Source organism: Cryptomeria japonica, chromosome 2, assembly GCF_030272615.1.
Source record: "Cryptomeria japonica chromosome 2, Sugi_1.0, whole genome shotgun sequence".
Lineage (NCBI taxonomy): Eukaryota > Viridiplantae > Streptophyta > Pinopsida > Cupressales > Cupressaceae > Cryptomeria > Cryptomeria japonica.
The window spans coordinates 663,016,300-663,040,693 of NC_081406.1; the positions used below are offsets into that span (position 1 = coordinate 663,016,300).

The 24,394-nt window shown below is 42.2% G+C and overlaps 1 protein-coding gene across 2 annotated transcripts in view; it reads left to right on the forward strand.

Annotated features, from left to right (window-relative positions):
* LOC131061536 (carbon catabolite repressor protein 4 homolog 4) overlaps positions 1–24,394 on the forward strand; it is a 145,802-nt gene that overhangs the window by 102,774 nt on the left and 18,634 nt on the right. For both annotated transcript variants that reach the window (XM_057995282.2, XM_057995278.2), the window contains exon 5: positions 5,489–5,558. In XM_057995282.2, coding sequence (XP_057851265.2) covers positions 5,489–5,558 — 70 coding nt within the window. The remainder of the gene's footprint in view (positions 1–5,488; positions 5,559–24,394) is intronic.

Here is a 24,394-nt window from a genome sequence, read left to right on the forward strand (position 1 = left end):
CCTGCAAGGGGTGCTACGCTCAACCTTAGTTTGGCGAGGTGGAGGAGGCACATCAGATTCCTAGGACTCGACCCTCTAGTTCTATCTCTCCCCTATTTTTCACTAGAGCTAAGAAGAGGAAGATGTAAAATGTTTTGATGTAGTATTTACTTTTAGTTTTAGAAAAACAATTTGCTATTTCATTTTGTTTCAGTCTATCAGCCACCAGCATTCCATAAGAGGATGCCATTTTGTACCCAATTTGTGTTTAAATCAATCAAATATATCTAGACTCAGCTTGTTTCTTTTGTGTTCTCATTTACTGACTCATTCGATGCATCTCCTCACTAAATTTTGCAATGCATTTCTAATTAAATTTAAGCAATTTTTTAAGTTACCGAGTTTTTGCCGACCATTGGCCGAGTTTTTCCTGATTTTTTTTTTAGGCCTTGGCGAGTTTTTGCGTTTGGCGAGTAGTTCGACTATGACCCCGACAATAGGTACTCATTGGTCCATTTGGACTATTGTTCACAATCTTTTCAATTTGGTAAGGGTTTTCAAGCAACTTTGAGCTCAACACTAGATACAAATGCAGATTTTTAGCCTGTTATAACCTTAATTTTTTCAAATTTTTTTTTGACAATATGAAAGTTCAGCATAAACAACCCAAAATGATCGCTTCATTAGTCTGAAAGCATCTTGTTTCAGTCTGAACAGCAAGATAAACAACCCAAAATGATCACCAACACATGCCCAACATACCTAATACGAATATAGGCATTAACATCTCGTCAAATGTGATGCAAAGGGTATGCAAACTCTCATTCAGAGACTCACAGCATACAATGCAACTCAGAAAATGCTTGAAATAACACAAAAAACTGCAAGAAATGGCTCTAGTTTCTCACTCAAAATCTCCTAAAAGTATATAATAACAAAACATATCTGAGATTACATTGTTTTGCAGCCATATGGGCTATTGCAAACCATTTTAAAACTGATATAAACCTGATTTAAAACAGAAAATAATACGTGGACTTTTTGATTGAAAACAGAATATGATATTGATTACAAATCTGAGCCTACTGGCTTCACATTCAGATGTGAAAATCTAATTTAAAGTCTTCAAAACCTGCAAAAGCTACAACAGCAAATACCATCCAAAATTTTATTTCCCCTTCCTTCCTACTTCACCTTCAAAATCCTCAAATCTCTAAGTCTGGAAATGAAAAGAATGAGAGTTGAAGTAACTAAACTCCATCTGAGTTACCTCCAACTGTGGTTTGGTAACCCAAGTTCAAAAGCACACATAAAACAAGAGGGAAGCTTATTTCCCATTTTGAAATTGCATTAAATGACAATTAGATGCATTTTTAACTCCACCTCCAAACCTGCTAATAATATTGGTCGACTAGGTCACCCACTCCACTCAATAGGACCCCCAAATTAGAAACTAACCAATAACTCCTTCTTGGCATCCATTTTGAATAAATATCATTTAAGAGGGAAAGATGAGTGGTCCCAAAATGGTAAGTCCCAAGAGATCAGGCCCAAAAAGGTATATTCTAGGTTTGAACTAGAATATGCTAAATTCAAATTTGAACCACCTAGTCAAACTTGCCTCCTAAACTATGGCCACAAATATTTAATAAAATATTGGCCTTTTATTACAATTTATTCATCCTACAACATTATTTAGCAAAAACCCAAGAGAAATTAAATTAAACATATTTTTGGTTGATGAGGATAGCCCCTTTTACCATGGATGCTCCTGCATCAAAATGTGCTCAGAACTTCACCAAAGAACACTGGAAAGGAAGAATATCAAACTGGAAATTCTGTTCAGCAAAGTACAGATCTGGGAAACTCATATACAGCAGGTGTATTTTTCAGAAATTAAATCCAATATCATACTCAGCTTGCCGATAGTGTACCAAAGATAAAAAAAATCATCTCCAACACTCCCAACTTCATTCAGACACATCGAAGGAAGACATAACAGTCTAGAAAACTGTATTCAATAACTGGCAGATCTGATTTAACTCTGAACAGTAGGTAGAGCAGGTAATGAAGGCTGTGTATGGCCACTTTTTGGGTCATGCCCATGTCAAAATCCAACTCCAAACTCAAGTACTCTGCCTCCAAACAGCAAGTTGTCACCTCACAGCCCAGAAAGAACACCCAAATAACAGCGCTTCACTTCATCCAATCTCATGCCTACCTCAATCACTTCTAGGCAATGGTAGGGCCTGGTCAATGTTCCAAATCTACATTTTAGGCTGTATGACCTGCACTTGGTATTGATAACAACAACAATGTACTTAATGATCCAGAAATTTATATAATTTATTAATTTAACCTTCAGCAATAACTCAGCTGATGATACGGCATGCAAGGAATTTGGTATGGCCTAGCAGTTAGAAATAAGCTTCACTCACCCTTGAAACTCTCCAACATATCCTCCTTAAAGAATGACCTGCAATGATGATTATTTGGCACCAACTACAACAACAGGAACTAAGTCTTTAAATCCTACCTGCAATGAGGATTGTAAGGTACGGCCAGATGTGTCTCTTTCCCAATTGTCTCAAAACTCATATCAATAAAAACTCTGCAAGTTAATCATCAATCACCCCCAAAAGCATCTGCAACTAAAAAACATCAAATACCTCCATACTGAAGTCTGAAACCCAAAAACTGAAATTTTGTTGAAGAAGAGTGGTGATTCTTGAATGAAATCACACTCACTCCAAATAGGGGTTATGTTTCAAATTTGAAACTAGAAATCTAAGAGAGTTTTTTTTCCTCAAAAGATTATGGAAGAACTCACAAGTTCAACCCGATAGCATAGCAATATCAAACCAAGAAAGATTGAACCGGTGCACTCCAAAATCTAGAGTCCCCTTACCAATATTAATTAGCCTACAAGAACCCATGAAATAGACTAAAGGCCACCCTTACTGATTAGGCTTGAGATGGGGACATTACATAGCTTACCATGCTATACAATCATCAATAAGGTCATACTTAGCACTTTGGATTTCCACACAAGCTGTACCTAGTTGGATATGGTCTCATCTCTACTGGGGAACAAATGAGGAATCCCTATGCTTTGTCTTAAATATCAAAATTCTTAGCTAATACGGCTCTTCACCATAATCCACATTGCTCCCCATCATCCCCTTCCCACACCATGGCTTCATCAATGATGTTATAATGAATCATAGATTAAAGTCATTTTTTATTTATAAACCTCATTTTTTTATCCCCAAGGGTTGATATTGATTTTTATCTCAACAAATCTCTAGTCAAAATGTTATTACCAATTTCTTTATCTGCGATCCCCACTTTTATCCTTTATCATATGAATTTTTATTGAATTTCCGGGTTCCCCTCGTATCTCCCTAACACACTTACCCATATTTTATCGACCATAGACATATTTGATTTAACTTTTTTCTTTGTATCAATTATATCTCCTTTGCTGCGTATCAAAAAAATAATTTATATCTCCTTTACAAAATATTCTTTCTTCCAATGGTCCTTTCTTCTACTGCATCCTCTTTCCAATTGCTTCCCTTGACTTATCTGCACTCCCCCATTGCCCCAACCAACCTCTTTCCATCCCCCACATACAGTATTATTGGTGGCTCCTCACACTATAGTTGTCTACTGTTTTAGCATGAATACTCCTAAAGATTTTGTTCTCAACCAATTTTCAAAGTTACCTACTTTCGATGCTAGTTCACAACATTACTAGGCAATAGGCATAAGATATGTTTTTATTTCTCTGATAGGTGCTAGAACAATAGGATTTTCAATGATGACTATAGCATTAGAAAAATACAAGTTTTAAAATTCTTCAACATTATCTTCTCTAGCTCATCATCTTCATAAGTGGCACTTTCATTTTACATTTTCTGGAAGCCATAGTTAATATTGTAGAATTTACTGGTGGATTTCACATGGATTGGTGAAGGGTTGACAAAAGTTGCAAGGATGTATTTCTTGGGATATACAGAACTAAATCAACAAAAGAAGGCACTACTCCTCCAATTGTTATTATTTTCCCCCTTTCTATTACTTTTCTAGACTAATTAAGTTTCAAAACAACCTACCTCTCATTTCAAAAAGTAATTCTTGTTATTGATTTCTATTCAAATTTTTCAGCTGCAACAACTTGTAGCAGGCTACTTTAAATTCATAATTCCCTTTTCTATCTATTCAATCTTGTTGCCCTATTTTTTTTGGAACTATGCCTTTAAGAAGAAGCTCTAGAAAAGAAAATCGCACACTTTTTTGTTTTGAAATATATATCCATCCCCTGTTGTCCCCATGCCTGAAACGGTGTGGAACATAATTTGACACAGGTAAAAGATTTAATTGAATGATAAATTTTCAAGCTAGACTTCCTTTATGCCACAGTTGTAGAGGAAATTCCTTGGAATAACCTCTGTTTCACGCAGAATAGTCTAAGGTTTTTTTTGATAACTTTTCCTGGAAGGAATCTTTACAGTTGTTTATAACTTGCTATCTATGTGTTAGTGCTGTATGTTTTGTAGTAGCGACAGGTGATGTGAACCTGCTTTGGACATAATGCAAACCTATATTACTTGTACGAGTCTCAGTTTCTCCTCTTTGTATCTTTAAAGAATGTCCAAGTCTTAATATATCCTATCAAAATTCCTTTCATTAGATATCTTTATTCATAGTGACATCGGAGAACAGACATGGGTTATTTCAATATTTGTAATTGGAAGTTTATCATTATTTCTGATTTGTCAAACACAATGCTTGAGAATTATAGTTTCTATGCAAAGAAAGAATTAAATTTCAATTTCCATTCTTTTAGCTTTCAAATTTTAATGTGTATGAAGAGCTAGCGCTGGACTAACTAGATATTTTACTCCAACTATAGGGATAAATATAAAACCAAAAAAATTGCTTCACATGTGGGTGATAAATTTGGTTGACGTCAATGCTTTCCCTCTCTTGAAAACCTCTAAGGGAGGCTAATTTATAAGCACCTAAAAAATGAGATGCTTGTTGTGAGGGATCTATTCAAACAAACAGTGTTCAGGCTTGTAAATAGCTGCAAGCACAAGATTGACTTTTGGAGAGAGTACATTTAATTGATTTTTTCTCTATTATTGAATTCGGTATGTTTTTCAAGCTAAAATATACATACAACATATGCTTCTGTTGGATTTTGCATTTCATGATCTCTGTTTTTATTGATAAGTTGATAACTAATAAACAGTGGAGTGCATTAATATAATTATTTTGCAGTTCTACATGTTTTCAAGCTATTCTATTGTTGCCTATAATTAATAGCTATTCATGTCATTTTACTTTTAGGTTAACTAGAAATAATTGAACCAGATTAAGCTGATCAGAGTTGGAAATTTCATTGTTGTGTTCTTTTGGAGTAATGAGGTTCAAATCGTCTTTAATGGTTTCAAATTATCAATGCCTTTCACTGATACTAAATTTTGATCTGGTTAAATAGATGGAAGGCTCGTTCACAGTCCGTTTTAGCATTACTAAAAAGTTTGGAGGCTGATTTCCTCTGTTTGCAGGTTTGCAATAACACTTTCCAAAATTTTCATTTTAGAATAACAATTCTGTGTTAATTTCCATACTATGGTAAGAAGATTCTGCACTAAAATACATAATCCTTTGTTCTAACTGGAAACTGAAACTTCAATTAGGACAGTATATTTGAGCATGATAACCTGCAAACACAAACTGCTGAAAACATGAACAACAAACACTTAAAAACCTTTTGTTTATTAAACTGAATTGAATTACACTCAAGTGTTGTTCTTCTGTACACTATTTTTTTTTCTGCTGCTAAGTGGTGTGCCAGAGATTTCTTTTATAGATTAAGATAATCTTCTGGAATTTCAAAATCTAAATAAAATATAAGAAAAAGAACTTTATTCTAGAAATGAAAATAACTTATCTTCATGAATTTAGAATCCATAATGATCTACTTCATCATGATCATCACTGCTATTATTAACATTAGCTAAAGTTTCACATAATGATCTTGAAAATCCTCTCTTGCATCTTATCTTCATGTATTCTTGAGATTCTTCTTCACCAGAAGAGAAGTGCTCCAGCAATGTGTTTTCTTGTGAGTTAACACTGGATGGAGTCAGTAGTGATGTCAACAGCTGAACCAAACAGACCAATGAGAAACTTTTTTGTTTCTGCATGATACAAATGTATATGGAAGTAAACATTGCCATACAAATTAGGCAACGCTTGGTCAGATTCTCCATTCAGAGACTCCTTGGAAGGTGCTGCAATTGCACCAATACAATTGGAAAGCCACCTGTATCCTCTAGAGATTTCCTTACACTCTTTAATTTGAAGGAAAGAACTTCAAATGCACCAGCTTCCTTTAAAATGATAACAATTCTAATTTCATGATAACTACATTTTGTATGTTACCACTGTACCACGTAAATGGCTGTCATGACAGTCATTATTTAGACTCAGACCACTACACATTTGACATTTTTCTTACTGCTGTCATTATCTTCTATTTCATCCTTGATTCTTGTTTCAAAATGGTTGTGGCTGAGTGTTCGCTATTACCTCTTGTTTCTCTCTTGCTATGGCTGCCCTACTTGATGACTATCATTTCTTTCATAGGACTGCCATATCTATCTATTCTTCTAGTTTTGATCAGCACTTCACAGACCACCTCCTGATTTCAATCTTTGACCTTGTATGAGAAACCCTTATGTCACATGTTTTGTGTCAATACTATCTCATAAACCTTTTGCTTTCTTATGAACTACACCATGCCACTTTTTTGTTGATTCCATGAGCACTCTTGAGACATTGACTAAGATCTCCTACTGTTATAGTTGCCTACCTCTGCACTTTTATGAGCTTGTATATTGTCACGTAACCACTCCTTTATATTCTCTTTTGTTGACTCATGTTCTAGTCACAGTCCTCTTTCTAAGCTCTTTGCTGCTCACTGTCATGTAATCATATCACTGTCATAGACATCTGATATGATGTTTATGACAACAAATATTCTGTCAATCACCGTCAACATACCCTCCATATGTGCATTCATTTGTCATTCTTGAGGCTTTTGATTTGATTACTACTCCTAAACGGTCATATGGCTGTCATCTAGCTTTATAGCTTTTCTCATGTTCACTACACCCTTCTTCACTTGAAACTGCCATCTTCCATAATCAACATGCAAATCATCTAAATCTATGGGTTCTTCTTGATCTGCTTCCGATTATGGTGTAACCTTCTCTTGCTGCAGAATCATATGATGTATGGATATCCAGAGCTTTAGAAGATATTTAGAAAACATTCTAGCAACATATTCTAATTGATTACATCCAGTTTATATCAATGGAAACAATGGATGAGCAGTCATGAAGAAAATGAACCAGAGCATCAACGCTCAAGTTTGTGCAGCTTTTGAGTATGAGATGTTTGATCTTTCCCTCTTGTGATTCATGTAAACTATCGAATTTTAGAATCAAGAAGCGTACTTGGAATGTTGTGAAACAAACACATGCGCATGCAAAGTGGGTAGGGTTTAAATGGTAACCTGGAACCTTTCAAATGTCATTGCAATGTGTCATGCTAAGCAGCAAGATAGCTTCCAGACAACAGCTGAAACAAGATTTCTTCAATGTGAGAAGAGACTCTATCAACTCTATGACATTGTGGTGTTTAAGCTCCCTGCCCCTTTCTTCAACGTGGATGAAGTTCATGGAGACAAGAATGCAGCCTTCAGTGCCACAAATAAAGGCTCTTGCAGTGGAAACCAACAGAAAAACCCTAAGCATTCTTATTGTAAATGTTATTGCAATTTCCAATTTAATGAACAAGTTATATGCTAGATGGTGTATTTCAGATTTTGGTATTATTACTATGACAATAATATTATCGTCTTTCTTATCTGCAGGTATGGAGGATGAACATGTATCGATTTCAATGTCATCCCTTTTCTTTTGAATGATGTATATATAGCAAGGCAGTCACGATCAAGTGGCACCTTGATCAGACATGACTTTTGGACATGTCCGACCAAGATGTCACTTGGTTGTGACTGTCTACCGATTCACTTGGTGTTTATGCTAACTAATCGGTGCCAATGTAAATGATAACAGATCGATATAAACACACCCGATAATGAATCGGTGTCAAAGCAAATGATAACAGATTGATATAAACACACCCGATAATGAATCGGTGTCAAAGCAAACAAGCCCGATAACAAATAGCATTATATATGCTATCGGGTTAATACCCTGATAGTATATTAATGAATCTAGTATATTAATGCCGATTCATAAATGAATCGACATTAATATGCTATCGGGTTACTAGCCCGATAGCATTTAGATCGACGCTTAACTATGTTAAGCAGGTCGTCGATCTAATCCATCTTTATCCAATATCAATATCATAATCAAGATCAATGTTACAGTCTGATAAACATATTCAGTTCAGAAAGGCATAAATCAGATAATCTAATAGCATAGATGAGTAAACCAAAACAGAATAGAGGAGATTAATGAGTTAGGATAGTCTTATCTTGCAGAAGCTACTAATGCATTAACACTTATGCCATGTGGGTGAAATATGGAGGACAAAACCCAAACTTTCTATTTTCCCTCTCTTGCCATTGAACATAGCAAATATTTATGTCTTTGGCACCATGGTGCCTAAGACTCCAAAAATTATGCCCTGAGATTAATTTTTTAAAGCTTTCTAAATGACTCCAAGGAAAATAATTATGACGAAAAGATCAACAGTGATAACAAGAGTTGCCCCACATAAAGATGTTGAAGTTAGTGAAGGGTACAAGACAAAACTTGACATGTGGGATGCAATGAGGGTTGAGTTCATGGATTTTGTGTGCTCCAACGACTTTAGCTTTGATGCACTTTGGGACAAGCATAAGGCCGATGCTCATAGTTGGTGGTACTTCCATGGCCAACCATTCACACACCTACAACCTTTTATGATCAAAATTTTTTTGCAAAAAGTTTTATAAAAAAAATAACTTTTAATTTTAATTATATTTTAATTTTTAAATTTTGTAGCTTTGGAACTCTCTAATATTGCCATAATAGGTTGCTAGTTCATCTGCATCCGAAAGGAATTGGAGCACATACTTCTTCATCCACTCAGTAAAGTGCAATTGACTGCATGTAGAAAAGGAAAGGGACTTGTTGTATGTGCATTCAAACTTGTGGTTCCTTGCATACAATTAAATTGGCTATAAGGGGACACAAGGAAGTGGGATATCGAGCCAAAGCATATTGACTTGGATGCTTCACTTCTCAATTTGCTGCACTTGATGTTGACGATGAGCCAACTAGTGAGCATGAGAGTGCTAGTCCTTGTGGTAGTGGCAGTATTTGTAATTCTTCTAATTTACCAGTATCTGAATCATCTAATATGGACGGCGATGATGATATTTTGAAGACCCATATGATTTTTGATCAATGATGGCTGATTGTTGACACTTGACATTAATATTTTTTAACTTCAATAAATATTATGACATTCAAGTTTGACTACTATTTGCTTGGTGATATGGTGGCTTTGTTTATTATATATTTTAAGATGCTACGTGGTGTATTTTGAACTTAATTACTGCTGCAAATATGTATATATTTCTGATCTTTATATGTTTTTGTATGGAGGAACCCAAAACAAATCCAACCCCAAAATTTCTTGGCTGAACCCACGAACTGAACCCTCAAACCCCAACCCCAACCATTACTGGGAGTGGTAAGTTAGCTGGAAATAACCAATCAGTTGCTAGTGCCATTCCAAAGCCTTCCAAACCCATGTTCCTGCAAAAAGATATTGAAATTGAGCCTAATATGACTATACAAATATCAATGTAAACTAGAAGATTTTACTTAGAGATAGTTGGGAAGAAACGTCAAAATTGAAAAGACTAGAATAGTAGCAAAAAAGACAACAAAAAGGAGTTGAAGTAGAAGGTGAACAAATTGAATGTTCCTACTTTTAATGGTAGTACTAGTTGCAACAAATTTGTAATGTCCCCTTCTCAATGAGGAGAATTTTAGTGGGCCATTATCCTATTCCGGAGACCCATAGGCTAACTGGAAGCAGAAATTAGGGTTTCCTACTTCGAGGGGTATGACATGCATTCTGTTCCGAAGAGAATTCTGGACTTGCTATTTTTAGTAAGTGTCATATTTGGCAGTTCCATTTTTAGCAGTTCAGTATTGAGCCCTAGCACAATTCAGTTTGATGCTTTGCAGCGCCACAATTCATGGTTCAATTTGGCCATATCAGTAATTGATTTACAAGTGAATTATTAAATATTAATACTTTATATTAAAGTTTAATATTTAATTGTTGGTGTGGTAGACTTAAGGAAAAATACCTTCACTTATAAACTTATTATTTTCCTAAGTTAATTGACGTTAAAAAGGAGGAATATTTCATGTTTTGATGTTTTTTATGTGCAAAGTGTTCACCTTGGGAAAAGTGTGAACTTGTGCCTAGGAAGGGGACGCCAAAGTCATGTGGTGATTTGAAATGAAATTTGAATGAAAGTTTGAGAATTTGGGTGCCATTTGAAGATGAATTTGAATCTCTGAGTCTAAATATAAGAGTTTGGCTTCTCATTTGGCATCCATGAAGAAAATATAACGAAGTGTTGTCGAAATTTACATTGAGCTTCGAGGAAAGCATACCTCCCAGCATTTGCTGGATTTCTTGCTTGAGAGATAGCAACTAATCGAGCTTGAGACCTCTCTTCATTCAGGAGAGCGGATTAAGGACAAAGATACAGTTTTGTGTTTCATTTTCAGAAGTGTGCAGTGTTTTATGAGTTTTCATGCTGCTTGTTTGTGTGTGCTGAAGGTGTTTTTTGCTTGTGGCTCCTTGTGTGTTGGATGTGTGGTTCTGGGTATTGGCTCCATCTATTCCTACCCCTTGGGCGATGAAGTTCACCAATTTGTGGCTTGTCAAACGCTGATTTGGATTTTTGGAAGCAAGTCAAACTTTCCAGCTGGGCCGTACCTTTCCTTGGCTGCCCCGGATTGCGTGCAGATTGTTTGTGGTGTTCGTGGTGCAGGTTTGAGGTTCTATTTGTGTTGTCGATTGTCATATCTTTCATTTGCTTTTGTTTTTGTGCAATTCAGAGTTGATTTGGAGAAGTTGTGAGCAATTTGGGGTGTTTGTAGCTTGCTGGTCTGTATGTTTTTTGTGCGTGTTAGTGAATTTCAGAATTGCATAGTTGTGTATAAGGAGAGTATTTGGGTGCGAGTAGTTTATGTTGGTTGGGGAGCGATTTCCTACTATGTTACCGGGGATGCGCCCCCTATTTTTTTTTCAGCTGTCCCCGTCCGGGGGACGTCCTGGAGACAGGGGACTCCTAGGGGACGTCCACATAAATTTTGCATATTGACAGTGAGTTTTGACAATGAATTCTATAAGCAATTTGATTTTGACTCTCAATTTAACACAAATTTGGCATAAGAACTTTGCTAGTTCTTATATTTTAAGGTTCTATAATGTATATGTACCAAAGAAACGGGACTCGGACTTGTCTCGGACTCGGCAAGGCCAACTCGGACTTGGACTCGGGACTTGGCTAGACTCGGCTGGACTCGGGAAAGTGAAAAACTCAAGAAATTTAGAGATTTTTAAAGATTTAAAACTTGTTTCAGGCACCCTTTATTGATACACCTTAAAGGCACAATAACATCATTAAACTCGGCTCATTTGATTACATACACAAGTATACATCAATCACATAAGCATAAACGCAAATTGTAGCTGAAGGAGATAACAAACATAGATATATAAATATTGTCAAATGTATACAATATTACCAAACTCATGGAATAAAAAATCCATGTCATCATATGATCATCATCAAATGTTTCATACAAATACCAAAGGTAAATACAACTACAAGCCTATGGCTCAAAGGAGCCTGCACCCTCCGGCCCCGGCCCTGGCCCCCTGCGAAGGCGTCTAAGGTAGGTCCTGGATGATTCGACAACCATAGCCGCTCCTCGTGACACCATGCCATGCTCACCAACATCAGGAACATCCGTGTCACTATCTGCCTCTGAATCTCCTGTCTGTGCTCGTGCTCTCCGCTCCTCCTCTGCCATGGCTACAGTCTCAGCCTCTATATCTACTTGGTCGATCCAATTAGTGTCAGACTCAGAGGTTAAATTTTCCCTACTTCTATCGGCACAGTTTCCCCCCATATTTTTCGACGGGGGTTTGGGGGCAGTGCCCCCAAGAGGTGGGGTCAAGGGGCAGCGCCCCTTGCGTGCTCCCTGTCACGATACAAGGCGGGGTCGAGGGGCAGCGCCCCACGAGGCCAAAAAAACTTATTATTTAATAAAGCCGTCGGGTGTTATTTTCTATTGGCTGGCATGTTGTAACCCTAATTTTTCTCATTCTCAGGCAGAGGTTGTAGTGAACAAAGACGATACCATTCATTTAAAAAACACTTTTTAAAATGTTTTTTTTTGTCATTTTACTAACCCAGCCAGTAGCCGAGTTTGGGGCTCAGGACTCGTCAAGTTTGGCGAGTTTGAGCCAAACTTGCTAACTCGGCGAGTCTGGCGATTTTGCTCGCCAGACTCGGACGAGTCCGAGTCCGATTCCCAGAGACTCGGCAAGCATGACTCAGACTCGGACTCACCGAGTTTAGGCGATTCATGGCGATTTTCGTTTCTCTGATATGTACATACTTTATCCATGTTTTGATATGAATATTTTATATTTTCCTATATATTTTAATTTTTCCTATTTTTTATATAGCCATTGCCTTTGCCGTCCCCTAGCCGTCCCCAAAATTGGCAAAAAAAATGACCGTCCCAAAAACACTTACCCCTGTCCCTTGCTGTCCTCGTCTCGAAAACTCGGGGTAACATAGATTTCCTATTGTTGCTGTAGCTGTTGGATTTTTTATCAGCACTTGATTCATCATTCTATATGCTTTGTAATGCTGGTAGTAGTACTAACAACAATTTCTTTGATCTCTCCTAGTCCCACTACATAAGTGGAAGACGCTGGCCTTGCCGCCTAGTTTGGATAGTGATTCTAGTAAATTGTAATCCATGTTTGCATTGTAAATGATTAGTAGTACTAACAGCTATATAATTGGATTGTTGTTCTTTGGCCTAGTGCATAAGTGGAAGAGGCTGGCTTGCCGCCTTCTTATCTATTGTAACACTGTCCTCTAGCTGAATAAGCGGTTGAGTTGATTGTAATGATGTCCTTCCGCTGAATAAGCGGTGGAGTTGATAGTAATTTTCATTTCTAGTCCTCCTGCTCCATAAGTGGTAGAGTGATTGTTCTCAGTTTCTTGTATCGTCCTTGGCTGGTTTACCATCAAGTGATCTTCAATATTCTCCATATCCCGCTGAAAAGTGGAAGGGGTTGGCTTGCCGCCCAAATATTGAAAGCAGTTTTCAGTTTGCATCTAACGATCCCCTATACACTGTATGCTCTCACTCTCCCAAATTGGGCTCTCAGTGATCAAAAGGTGGTAGGGTTACTTTTCTGCAAGATTTGGGATTTTATTTCTAACCCTAACGGGGGTTTGTATTGCTTGCAATCTGAAAATAATTGAAAAAAAACGTAAGGGGAATATTACAGAATTCTTGCACCGAGAATGTGTTGTTTGTCAATAAAAACAATTAGAAATCAGTATTACATGTTGAATGCCAAGAATCAAAATAGCAACAGGCAACGAAAAAGTATATTGTTGAGTATGAGCCTGATCAATTTGTGGAGGACTTCCTGGGGTTCAGTATCTTATTCATCAAGGTTTCTTAAAGATGCTAGCTGCAACTTTTATCATAGTTAGGGAAGTAGCAGAAGTTTCTGAGCCTGAAATATTAGCAGTAATTGGATGGAGCTTGCAATATTTGACTTGTATGGTAAAGGGTATAATTTGTGGAAAATAGCATAGAGCTTCTTTCTCTCAAGTCCAAAATAATTTCTCTTGCATAAGGGTTCGGGATCCTGGTCTGTTACAGGAATCTACGTACAGAGAATGTACTTAGGCAAGACTAGAGATCCTTGGATGTCCAGTACCACATTTCTTGTGGGCAAGCAATTTAAGGAAGGAAGAATTGTAATGTCTTTTTTTGACACTTGTGCCATGTGGAGTCCATTTATCTATCCATAGATATTTAGTGAATGTACTATTAACGTGAGAGAACCATAGTTGGAATTATAGTTACTTTCAATTAGTTAGGACTGGAATAATGGTAGTTGACTGTTTGAGATTGCATCAATTGAGGAAAGGCTTTGACAGTTAAATATTTGGAACTGCCTTGATATAAGGGACTGATTTGCAGTTAATTGCCCTGTTTGGGGAGGTCAATCTGTCGGTTAAATTGGCCTGTTACTACCAACATTTGAGGGATATCTTGCCTCTAACTGAGGTGCATTGGGAAAGGGAAGCTTGAAGAGATAACTTGAAATTTGACAAAACAAAAACCAGATCTACCAGATTTCCACAGTCCATGATGCAAAAGTTCTTACACAGTTGAATCCAGAAACTAATTATAATCAAAACAAAAATAATTTCTTATCTTGGGCCTGAATATATTTCAAATTGTCAATAGCTGTGGCTTGGAGAAAAAACCCTTCAAGTGTACAGATTAGGCTTCTTGATGACAGAAACCCTTAAGCAGCATGCTGGCATTCAAACTGATATTTGGAAAACCAATAGTGTCAAGTTCTACATGTTGGCATGTTTAGTAAGTTGTTTTAGTTTGATGATGTTAGCCGCATTATTGTATACGGGAATACGACTAGTTAATTAATTTGTAATTGGGTTTGTTAGTTGGCAGCCGAGTGGTGGTAGTTGCGGTGCAACGGTTGGCACTCGCACCCCCTCGGTGTCTTTATATACTTCAGAATGTAAATTGCAATAGACGATTATGAATGGAATAACATATGATATATTGCATCTGATATCTATGGCGTTATTATTTTGCATTACGTGTTTTATCTGTGTGCTTTAAGTTATTCACCCGAGAGGGTAAACATTTGGCGTCGTTGCCTAGACTTACTCAGGAACGGAAGACGCGGATGGCGCACGGACACAATGGGCCTACCCGTTGGTGAAATAAACCCAGAGGTTGATGATGCGCGAATAGAACTTTACACAGGAGAAGACACGGCAATGCGAGAATTTTCAATTTTGCTCCAGGTAGCCATCCAGACCTACGTCCGACGAGAGGCGGCGGAGGCGGAAATCCCACCAAGTGCTGTGTGGATAGCGCTGGAGGTTAGCCCGACAGTAAACCGGTTAATGAACCACCTCCCCTGGTTGCTTGCACAGGTATCGCTGGCACAACAGGCCCGCTTGGAGGAGATTGCCTAGGAAGAGTGACGACAACAAATCCTGCAACGCTACGAAGAGAACAGCCGTCGGGAAACGGAACGAGATGGCGCCAGGCTAGGAGGGAATTGAACCTTGAACTTTTTATATTCAAATAAAAGTGTCATTGACACGAGTTGTATTGGAGGAAATGAATTAATAAAGACGTGTTTTGATTTATGTATTGTGAGTTATGGAAATGTGTGGCAATTAATGCCCAACCTATTGAATAAAGATAGAAATAAAAAAGCAGAAACAGACGAGTGGGAGGCTGCGCAGAGGGCCTTGATTCTGGAACAGCAAGTAGAACGTAGATGGAGGCTGAGGCAACTTGCCGAAGGACGACCTACCAAAGGGTGGCCCGAGGGGAACCAAGGAGGTGTCACGGAGGGTGCAGAAGCCGACGGAAATTTCTACGTGTCGCAAGAGCATCATAGGATGTGGAGCCACGAAGAGTTTCTGGAAGAAACAAGGTTACGGCAAAATCTAGTCGAGACTCGGGATCAGTTTAGAAACTTATCCCTTACACCACGGAGTGAAGAGCACCAACGGGAACCAGGAGTGGGTGCGGGTGAGAGCGAAGGGGAGGGCAACCGTACGGCTGTAGGTGCGACGCACGGTAGGCAGAACACGGTACCACCAGTCACCCACGTAGGACACACCATGGGCACTGGAGGAAGCGGCGCAGGGGCTTAGACACAGCAACAGCCACCGCAGGGGAGACGACCCCCAGCAATGGCAGGTAAACAGAAACTACCGAAGTTTAATGGCGACGGGAAGGAGGATCCCATTCGCCATTGTCGAACGTGCGAAACCATATGGTCAGCAAACGGTGTTACCGATCAAGATGAATGGGTAACACAATTCCCAGCAACCTTGAGGGGAGTGGCCATAGACTGGTACTTAGATATGGACAAAGCTAAAGTCGGCACATGGCCCGACTTGAAGGAGTTTGGGATAGAGTTCCGTCTCCTGAGAGATGACAATGAAATAGTTGCCGAGATCTATGGAACGAAGCAGAATAAGAACGAGACAGTGCGAGCTTATAGTCGGTGGCTGAAGGAACTACTAGGAAAAATGGAGAGTCAACCAGCAGATGGGTTGAAAAAGCAATGGTTCGTGGAGGGACTAAAGCATTCCCTCCGAAAGAAGATGAAAATCGTTCCACCTACATCGTACGAAGACGCATACAATAGAGCGATGGATCTCGAGAGCGAGACCAAGACATCGAAGAAAAAGAAGAAGGATAGCTCATCCGAGGAGGATGACTCGTCACAGGAAAGCAGTAGCGACAGCGAGGTTGGCAAACGGGTGCAAGCGCTCTAGAAAGACATGGAGCGAATGAGAAGGGAATTCAAACCAATGAGAAGCACTAGTTGGACCGAAGGGGACATATGGTGCATTGATTGCAAAGAGGAGGGGCACACAAAGGGTACCTGCCCGAAGAAGGCATTCTGCGAGATTTGCCAAGTGATGGGACACTCCACCAAGGAGTGCCCATACAACATGAAAACCCGAAGCATGCAAATGAACCAAGTGTTGTTCATGGAGCAGGCTACAATATCCGCACCAGCGGGTACGGGCCAACAAACTAACACAACGACATCATCTGGAGGATACCGGGATAATAGACGTGGCGGCGGAAGAAATAATAACAATAACAATAACAATAACAGAAACTGGATCCAGTATGACGCCAAGGGCCGGCCAATGATTCAGTGTAGGGCCTGCAATCAGTGGGGACACTTCGCCCGCGATTGCACGAAGGAAGCCAACCCTCAGCATCTTTGCCGATGGTGCGGGCCAGGCGACCATGAGGACACAAATTGCCCGAAGCCTAGTGTAAACCTTCTAAACATAGAACCTACGAAGGTAGAAGTGTTGGCAATCACAAGGGCGCAGGCTAAAAAGATTGCCTACCCAAATCCCCACACGGAGACCGAGAGAGTGCGGGAGGCCAGAGACGAGATCACAAAGGAAATGGCCGCACAAGGACAGAACAACCACCAGACAGCAAGTCCACCACGGACGAGGGGAGAAGAGGAAATCTTACGGCAAATATTGTAGGTAGAGGTACTCGTGAGAATTCAAGACCTCCTGGAGACCATGTCGCAACTAAAAACGGTTATCTTAAACTCTGTACCCCGACAAGTAAAAACGAGGGAGGTCGTGAGCCCCACAACCGACCCCGTGTTTAGGGAGGTCATGAGCCCTGCGGTCGACCCCATGTTGTTGGTGGTCAATAGTGGATGCCATTCGGCGGTGGTAGAAATGGGTATACTGGGGACTGCCTTGACAGACACTATTGTGGACGGAGGGTCAGGAGTAAATGTACTCCCAAAAGCGACATGGAAAAAATTGGGAAAGCCAACGTTGTGGCCCCCTACGTTCAACCTACTGGGGGCAGACCAACACGGGATTAAACCCCTTGGTACCCTCATGGGCCAGCAGGTGATGGTTGGCACGCAGCCATTCGTCCTGGATTTTGTAGTAATCCCCCTTAAGCAGAAAGGATATGATGCCATTCTCGGGCGGGGGTGGCTCATTGCAGCAAAAGCGAACCATAACTGGAAGCAGAATACCCTTTCTTTGGAAAACGTTGGGAGGAAGTACGTGATCGATCTCCGTACGCAGAGGGTGAGTGAGGAGTTAGCCTCCTCCTCCGACTCGGAATCTGAGGGAGACCAGTTAGCGGAGGGTGGAGATGGACGCTGCATGGAGCCTAGTGATGAAGGGGTGTTAGAACTGGAGGCATGCTCAGGGGACGACGGGGACTCTTTGAATGGCCTCTTCCATTGGCAAATGGGAGATTATGAACTATTTACACCCTCGTGCAACGTATTGAGCATCGAAGAAGAACCAGATATATTTCCCCCATAATATGGCGAGTACAAGGAAGGGGAGGCAGCAGTGAATGAGACGCCGACACACCAATTCCCAAAGGGGGAGCCCATTAAATATCAGGAAGCCAATTTAAAGGAAACAAATCTCGGGGAGACGAGTGACCCCAAGATCATCCTTGTCGGAGATGACTGGAATCCAGTGCTAAAGGCCGTAGCCTTCAAAATTTTCCTTGAATACAAGGATGTCTTTGCATGGACATACAAGGACTTGAAGGGCGTGCCCCTTGAGTTATGTGTACACCGAATAACATTGGTACTGGGAGCCTAGCCGGTGAGGAAGTGGCCTTACCGAATGAACAAAAATTATGTTGCACGGGTGAACGACGAAATTGAGTGGATGTTGGAAGCGGGCATAATCTTCAAAGTGTAGACAAGCGAATGGGTGTCTCCCATTGTGATTTCCCTCAAGAAAGAGGCCAATCAGATCCGGATGTGTGTAGACTTCTGGTGCCTGAACGCTGTCACTATTAAAGACCTGTTTCCCATACCCTTCACCGACAGCATCTTGGAGGAAGTATCTGGACATGAAATCTATTCCTTCATGGATGGGTTCTTTGGGTACAATCAGATATCCATCGCGGAGGAAGATAAGTTGAAAACAACCTTCGTGGTGGAGGACGGTGTGTACGCATACAACCGAATGACCTTCGGTCTATGCAATGCACCTGCCACCTTTCAGCGCATCATCTTGCACATCTTCGACAAGATGTCGGTGGGGAACTTCAAAGCCTTCCTGGATGATTGGTCTATTTACAGCGGACAGGACATCCACTTAAAAACTCTTGGGGAGTGCCTAGAGAGATGTCGGAGGGCACGGTTGGCCCTCAACCCGAAGAAATATAGATTCATGGTACCACAGGGAAGATTGCTGGGACACATTGTGTGTAAAGAAGGATTGAAAACGGACCCGGACAAGATTCGGGTAATAGTAGAAATGGAACCTCCTATGGACGTCATGGGGATAAAGTCCTTCCTTGGTCATGTGGGGTACTACAGGAGGTTCATCAAGAACTTCACCGAGGTGTCCCACCCGTTGGATAAGTTGACAAGGAAAGGGGAACCGTACATTTGGGTAGAGCCACAGAGCAAGGCCTTTGAAGAGCTGAAGACAAGGTTGATGGGAGCACCCATACTGGCATACCCGAATTGGGATAAGGAATTTCATGTTCACGTGGATGCCTCAAACTATGCCATCGGGGCTACATTAGCCCAAGTAGGAGGACACGGGTTAGACCACCCTATTTACTTTGCCAGCAGGTTGCTCTCGAAGGTGGAAAAGAACTACAGTACCATAGAACGTGAAGCCCTTGGTATGGTCTATGCCGTATAGAAATTCCGTCATTACCTTCTGGCCACACCATTCACATTTTACGTTGACCACTAGGCACTCATGTACTTGGTAAACAAGCCTATTATCCAGGGGAGGATAAGCCGTTGGCTATTGCTACTGCAGGAGTTCACATTTTTAATTGTGGTAAGACCAGGGCGAAGCCATGTCATAGCTGACCAGCTGTCTCGGATTAAGTCGGGGGAACCTCCAGAGGGAGTAAATGATGATTTTCTGGATGCACACTTGTTCCAAATAGCCGTACTCCCTTCGTGGTACAAGAAGATTGGAGAGTACCTATCGATGTCCCGATTTCCAGAGGGTATGCCTCCAGGGGAACAGAGAAAGCTCGTATTAAGGAGAAGGACTTTTTCGCTCATCAACGGGTTACTCTACAAAATGGGGCCGGACTAGGTATTAAGGTGTTGTGTCATGGAGGAAGAAGTCTCGAGCGTATTAAGGGAGGCACACGAAGGACCCACACGTGGACATATGGGCCTAGACACTACAGCCCGCAAGGTGCTTCTTGCAGGACTATGGTGGCCAACAGTACATCACGACGCCAGGGAGTGGGTCGTGGGGTGCGACACTTGCCAACGGGTGGGCAAACCTCTAAAGCGGGACTTCATGCCCCTCAACCCGTCGCATGCACAAGAACTCTTTGAATGATGGGGACTCGACTTTGTGGGTCCTCTTAAGGCCAGCTGCACACGACGGTGCCGGTACATTGTAGTTGCGACAGAATACTTGACCAAGTGGGTGGAGGCAAGGGCTCTCCCGGATAATTCGGCAGTAAGCACAACGAAATTTATTTACGAACAAATCATTATGTGATATGGTATACCTATTCAGTTGACCAGTGACCGGGGGGGCCACTTCGTGAACCATGTCATACGGCTGTTGACATCAGAGTTCAAGATTTTTCACTCATTATTGAGCCTGTACTACCCATGTGCCAATGGCCAGGCGGAGGCCCCAAACAAAATATTGGTATCGGTAATTTACAAGTCCTGCGGGGTAGAAAAGGAAGATTGGGAGGAGAGGTTACCCTCTGTACTATGGGCCTACAGAACGACTTACAAAGTGACCATAGGTCAGACCTCGTTCCAACTCATGTACGGGCAGGAGGCGGTGGTGCCAGTGGAATTCATGGTGCCAAGCCTTCGCATTGCAGTAGAGAACAGACTTGGGGATATGGAGAGTTTGAGGGAGAGACTGTATGCCTTAGGTAAGTTGGACGAAAAAAGAATGTTGGCACAATGGGCCACAGAGGCAGCCCAGCAAAGACGAAAGTGTGGCATGAGAAGCACCTGCGGCGAATGAAGTTTACTCCCAGATAGCTAGCGTTGAAATTCAACGGGAAGAACGAAATTAAACCTGGGAAATTCAAAGTGCGATGGCTAGGGCCCTTCCGGATACGCGAGCTCAATACAAACGAGGCAATTAAGTTGTGGACGCTAGATGGGAAGGAGGTGCTAGATGCCGTCAATGGATTGAAATTAAAGATTTATCACGAACGGAGGGAACTTGGCCCCCCTAGTCTGGATGTTTGTCAGTCTAGTGTAAGATAGGAAAAAAAAAAAAAAAAAAAAAGGGTCCACCATACGGTGGAACCACCAACGGTGGGACCACCGAAGCTGGAACCACTGTGCGGTGGGGCCACCGAAGGTGGATGCCACCGTGCGGTGGTCACCCACACACCGCACACCCAACATAAACCCCCGCGCAAGGCAAACAAGGAAACATAAAACCCTTGCGCAACGCATAGCAAGAAAAAAGAAGCACGCCGCACAGCAAGAAAAAAGCATGCCACACAGCAAGGAAAAAGAAACATGCCGCACGGCATAAAGAAAACCACGCAACCCACTCACAAGGGAGAAGGAAAAGGAACAAAAAGAAGGTGAAGGAAACCCCCAGCAGCCCGCACAACAACAGCCATACACAACAAAGAAGGCTGTTACGAAGGTGTCCAACGACCGTAGGATTTTTAGCTGGAAATCAGTTATACCAAGTTATACCAGAAATTAATGGATTCAGCAGGGAAACGAAGTTGGAAAAAACTGCTGCAGGCTTCCTCCAGTAGCAGCCAGAGGGATAGCAATATGAGGATTTTAGCGTTAGGAGTATGTGTTGCAGGTGGCACCATGGATGCCAGCGCTCGACAAAAGCAAAAACAGAAGGCACCACAGGCTGCCATAAGTGCGAAAAACACAGTGACACCCTAGAACATCACCTTTGAAGGCTTGAATGGGTCGGAATGCTAGAAATGGTGGAAGGACACTCCCGAGGATGATCTGGTGAAGCGAAACCTCCAAAAGGCAGAAGTGGAGTGGGCTATTCGGATGCCCGTGTTTTCTATCCGCGAGTATGAGGGTGCCCTACGGTTCATGGTAGACACCTTCGACAGGCACACATGCACCAACACTTTCAAATACCTTGGGAGGGATATTATCGTATCTTTCAAAGCAGGGGACTTCACGAGGGTATTCGGCATCCCAGACAGATAGAGCAAAAAAATAGAACTGAAGGCTAAAAAGATGAAACGGGAAGAGGAGCGGTGGATTAAATTAATCTCCAGGAACTTGACGACAGTAGAGTTGGACAGTGTGGCTAGTGCCACGAAGGGTTGAGGAATCCATAAGACTTTGGTTGCGGAGGGCCATTGGAGATGCATTATGGATGTCATCAAGAGTAGATTAATAGGGTCGGGTAGGGCGTCGGACATCGCCCTCCCTCAAATTATGCTGATAAACGGGTTGATGAATGGCATCGTGTATGATTGGGCAGCGTTACTCGCAGAGCGCATGTATGAGTTTTTGACACTGCAGCATCGCACATTCTATATGCCTCACTATGCTATAGGGTTGTTCCTGGAGGCCACGCGGGAAGCAGCGTTCGAGGAAGAGTTGGAGATACGACCATAGGGACCGTTGACAGCAGGTGAGCCTCCAATAATGTATTGGAGGCACTTCGACATTGGGCACTCTTTCGCGAAGCAAAAAAGGGCTGTATATATGGCCTTGGCTTCAGGGGAGCTTGATAGCGGGAGGGATTCCAGTAGCACAGAGGAATCAGAAATGGAAGAGGAGGACGATAGCAGCCGGGCGACGGAGGAGCTGGTACGAGTCCTGTTTGCCCCACCCCTGCTATCGATGGGCATGCCTGTGCCATCATCCGGAGTGGGCGGCCCTTGTATTCCGGGCTTCGGGCAGAGCCTTACGCCTGTTACACTTGGTCTCCTCCAGCACGAGCACCAGGGAGCATCACCAGGCCCAACCACGACGGCACCTACCGAGGACATGGCAGAGTCAGGGATGGAGGAGTCACCGCATCGGGTAGTGGTCGCTGAGGAGCAGGGGCTGACGGAGGTGGTGGATACCAAGCCTTAGGTGCGGTTGGACGTCGTGGGTAGTGACACAGTGGTGACTGTTTCCGCTTCCTTGTTGGAGGAGCCGACGACAGCGAACCATCCCCCGGTCGTAGAGATGTGCGTCGACCTCGTGGCTATGCAGAGCTGGCTCACACAACGGTTTTAGATGACACTGGCACAACCAGAGGGAGCTGTTGTATTCTCATTGTGTCGAGAGACTAGAGCAGAGGTAGTAGACTTGGATGACTCATCAGGAGAGGCACATGGACTCAGTTGGGAACAAGGCAGGGGAGGTCGCCTCTGCTGGGCAGGCGCCGGGAGATGGTACACCTTCGGTGGCAGAGGAGGTACCTTCACAGCAGGATGCCGTTGCGTTCGTCCCACCAGAGACTTCACAGCCTTCAACGCAGACGGAGGAGGATATTGAGACCTATCTAGCTGACATGGTTGATATCGTGACAAGGGGTAGGCGGGTGGTGGCCGTTGCCCAGACGCAAGCATTGCAGCAGGTGGTGGTAGAGCTAGAGCAGGTCTTACAGTTTATGCAGGTGGGTTGCCCGACAGCCTTTGCTACCTGCTTTGAGTCTTAGGGGTGGCCGACTACGGAGACAGAGGAGATGCTCCAGGCTTGGAGGTTGTGTCAGCCCGTTGTGGAGAGTCGGGTGATGGCAGTTGTCCGCGAGATCGAGCAGGTCTACCGGGATGTCTATTATACATTAAGGTGTACACAGCAGGAGTCTGCAGTCAGGGAGGTTGCACGAGTAGCGTTGGAGAAGGAGGTGGCCAGTCAGCAGGCCTCATGGGCAGTTGAGAGAGTGCAGGTGTTGGCACAGTTGGAGGTGGCCCGCGTAGAGATGGTTGAGACCCAAGCAGCAAAGGCCGAGGTAGAGACTCGTCTGGCGGCTGAGTAGAGTGTGAGGAGCCACGTGTAGCAGGAGTTGGATGCCGTCAGTGCCGAGAGGAGTCTGTTGCAGACTCGGTTGGTCTGCGCGACGGAGGCAGTGGATACAAAAGAGAAGGAGTTGCTGGAAGCCGCATACATGGTGAAGACAGCTTTGGAGAAAGTATTGGTGGTAGAGCGAGATGTGACTGTACGCACTTAGCATGTGTATGAGCTCCGCACCTGTTTGGCAGCCTAGACACCGGCATCTTAGCCTTCTATTTAAGGGATGCTTCCGCAGCCCCCTCCCTAGTTTTTTTGATCTGAATATAGTCTAGGTTGCATGATCTCCATTTTTGTTGTAAGTCGCCTGGAGACGACTTTTCTTTTGGGGGCTGATGATGTTAGCCGCATTATTGTATACGGGAATACGACTAGTTAATTAAGTTGTAATTGGGTTTGTTAGTTGGCAGCCGAGCGATGGTAGTTGCGGTGCGACGGTTGGCACTCGCACCCCCTCGGTATCTTTATA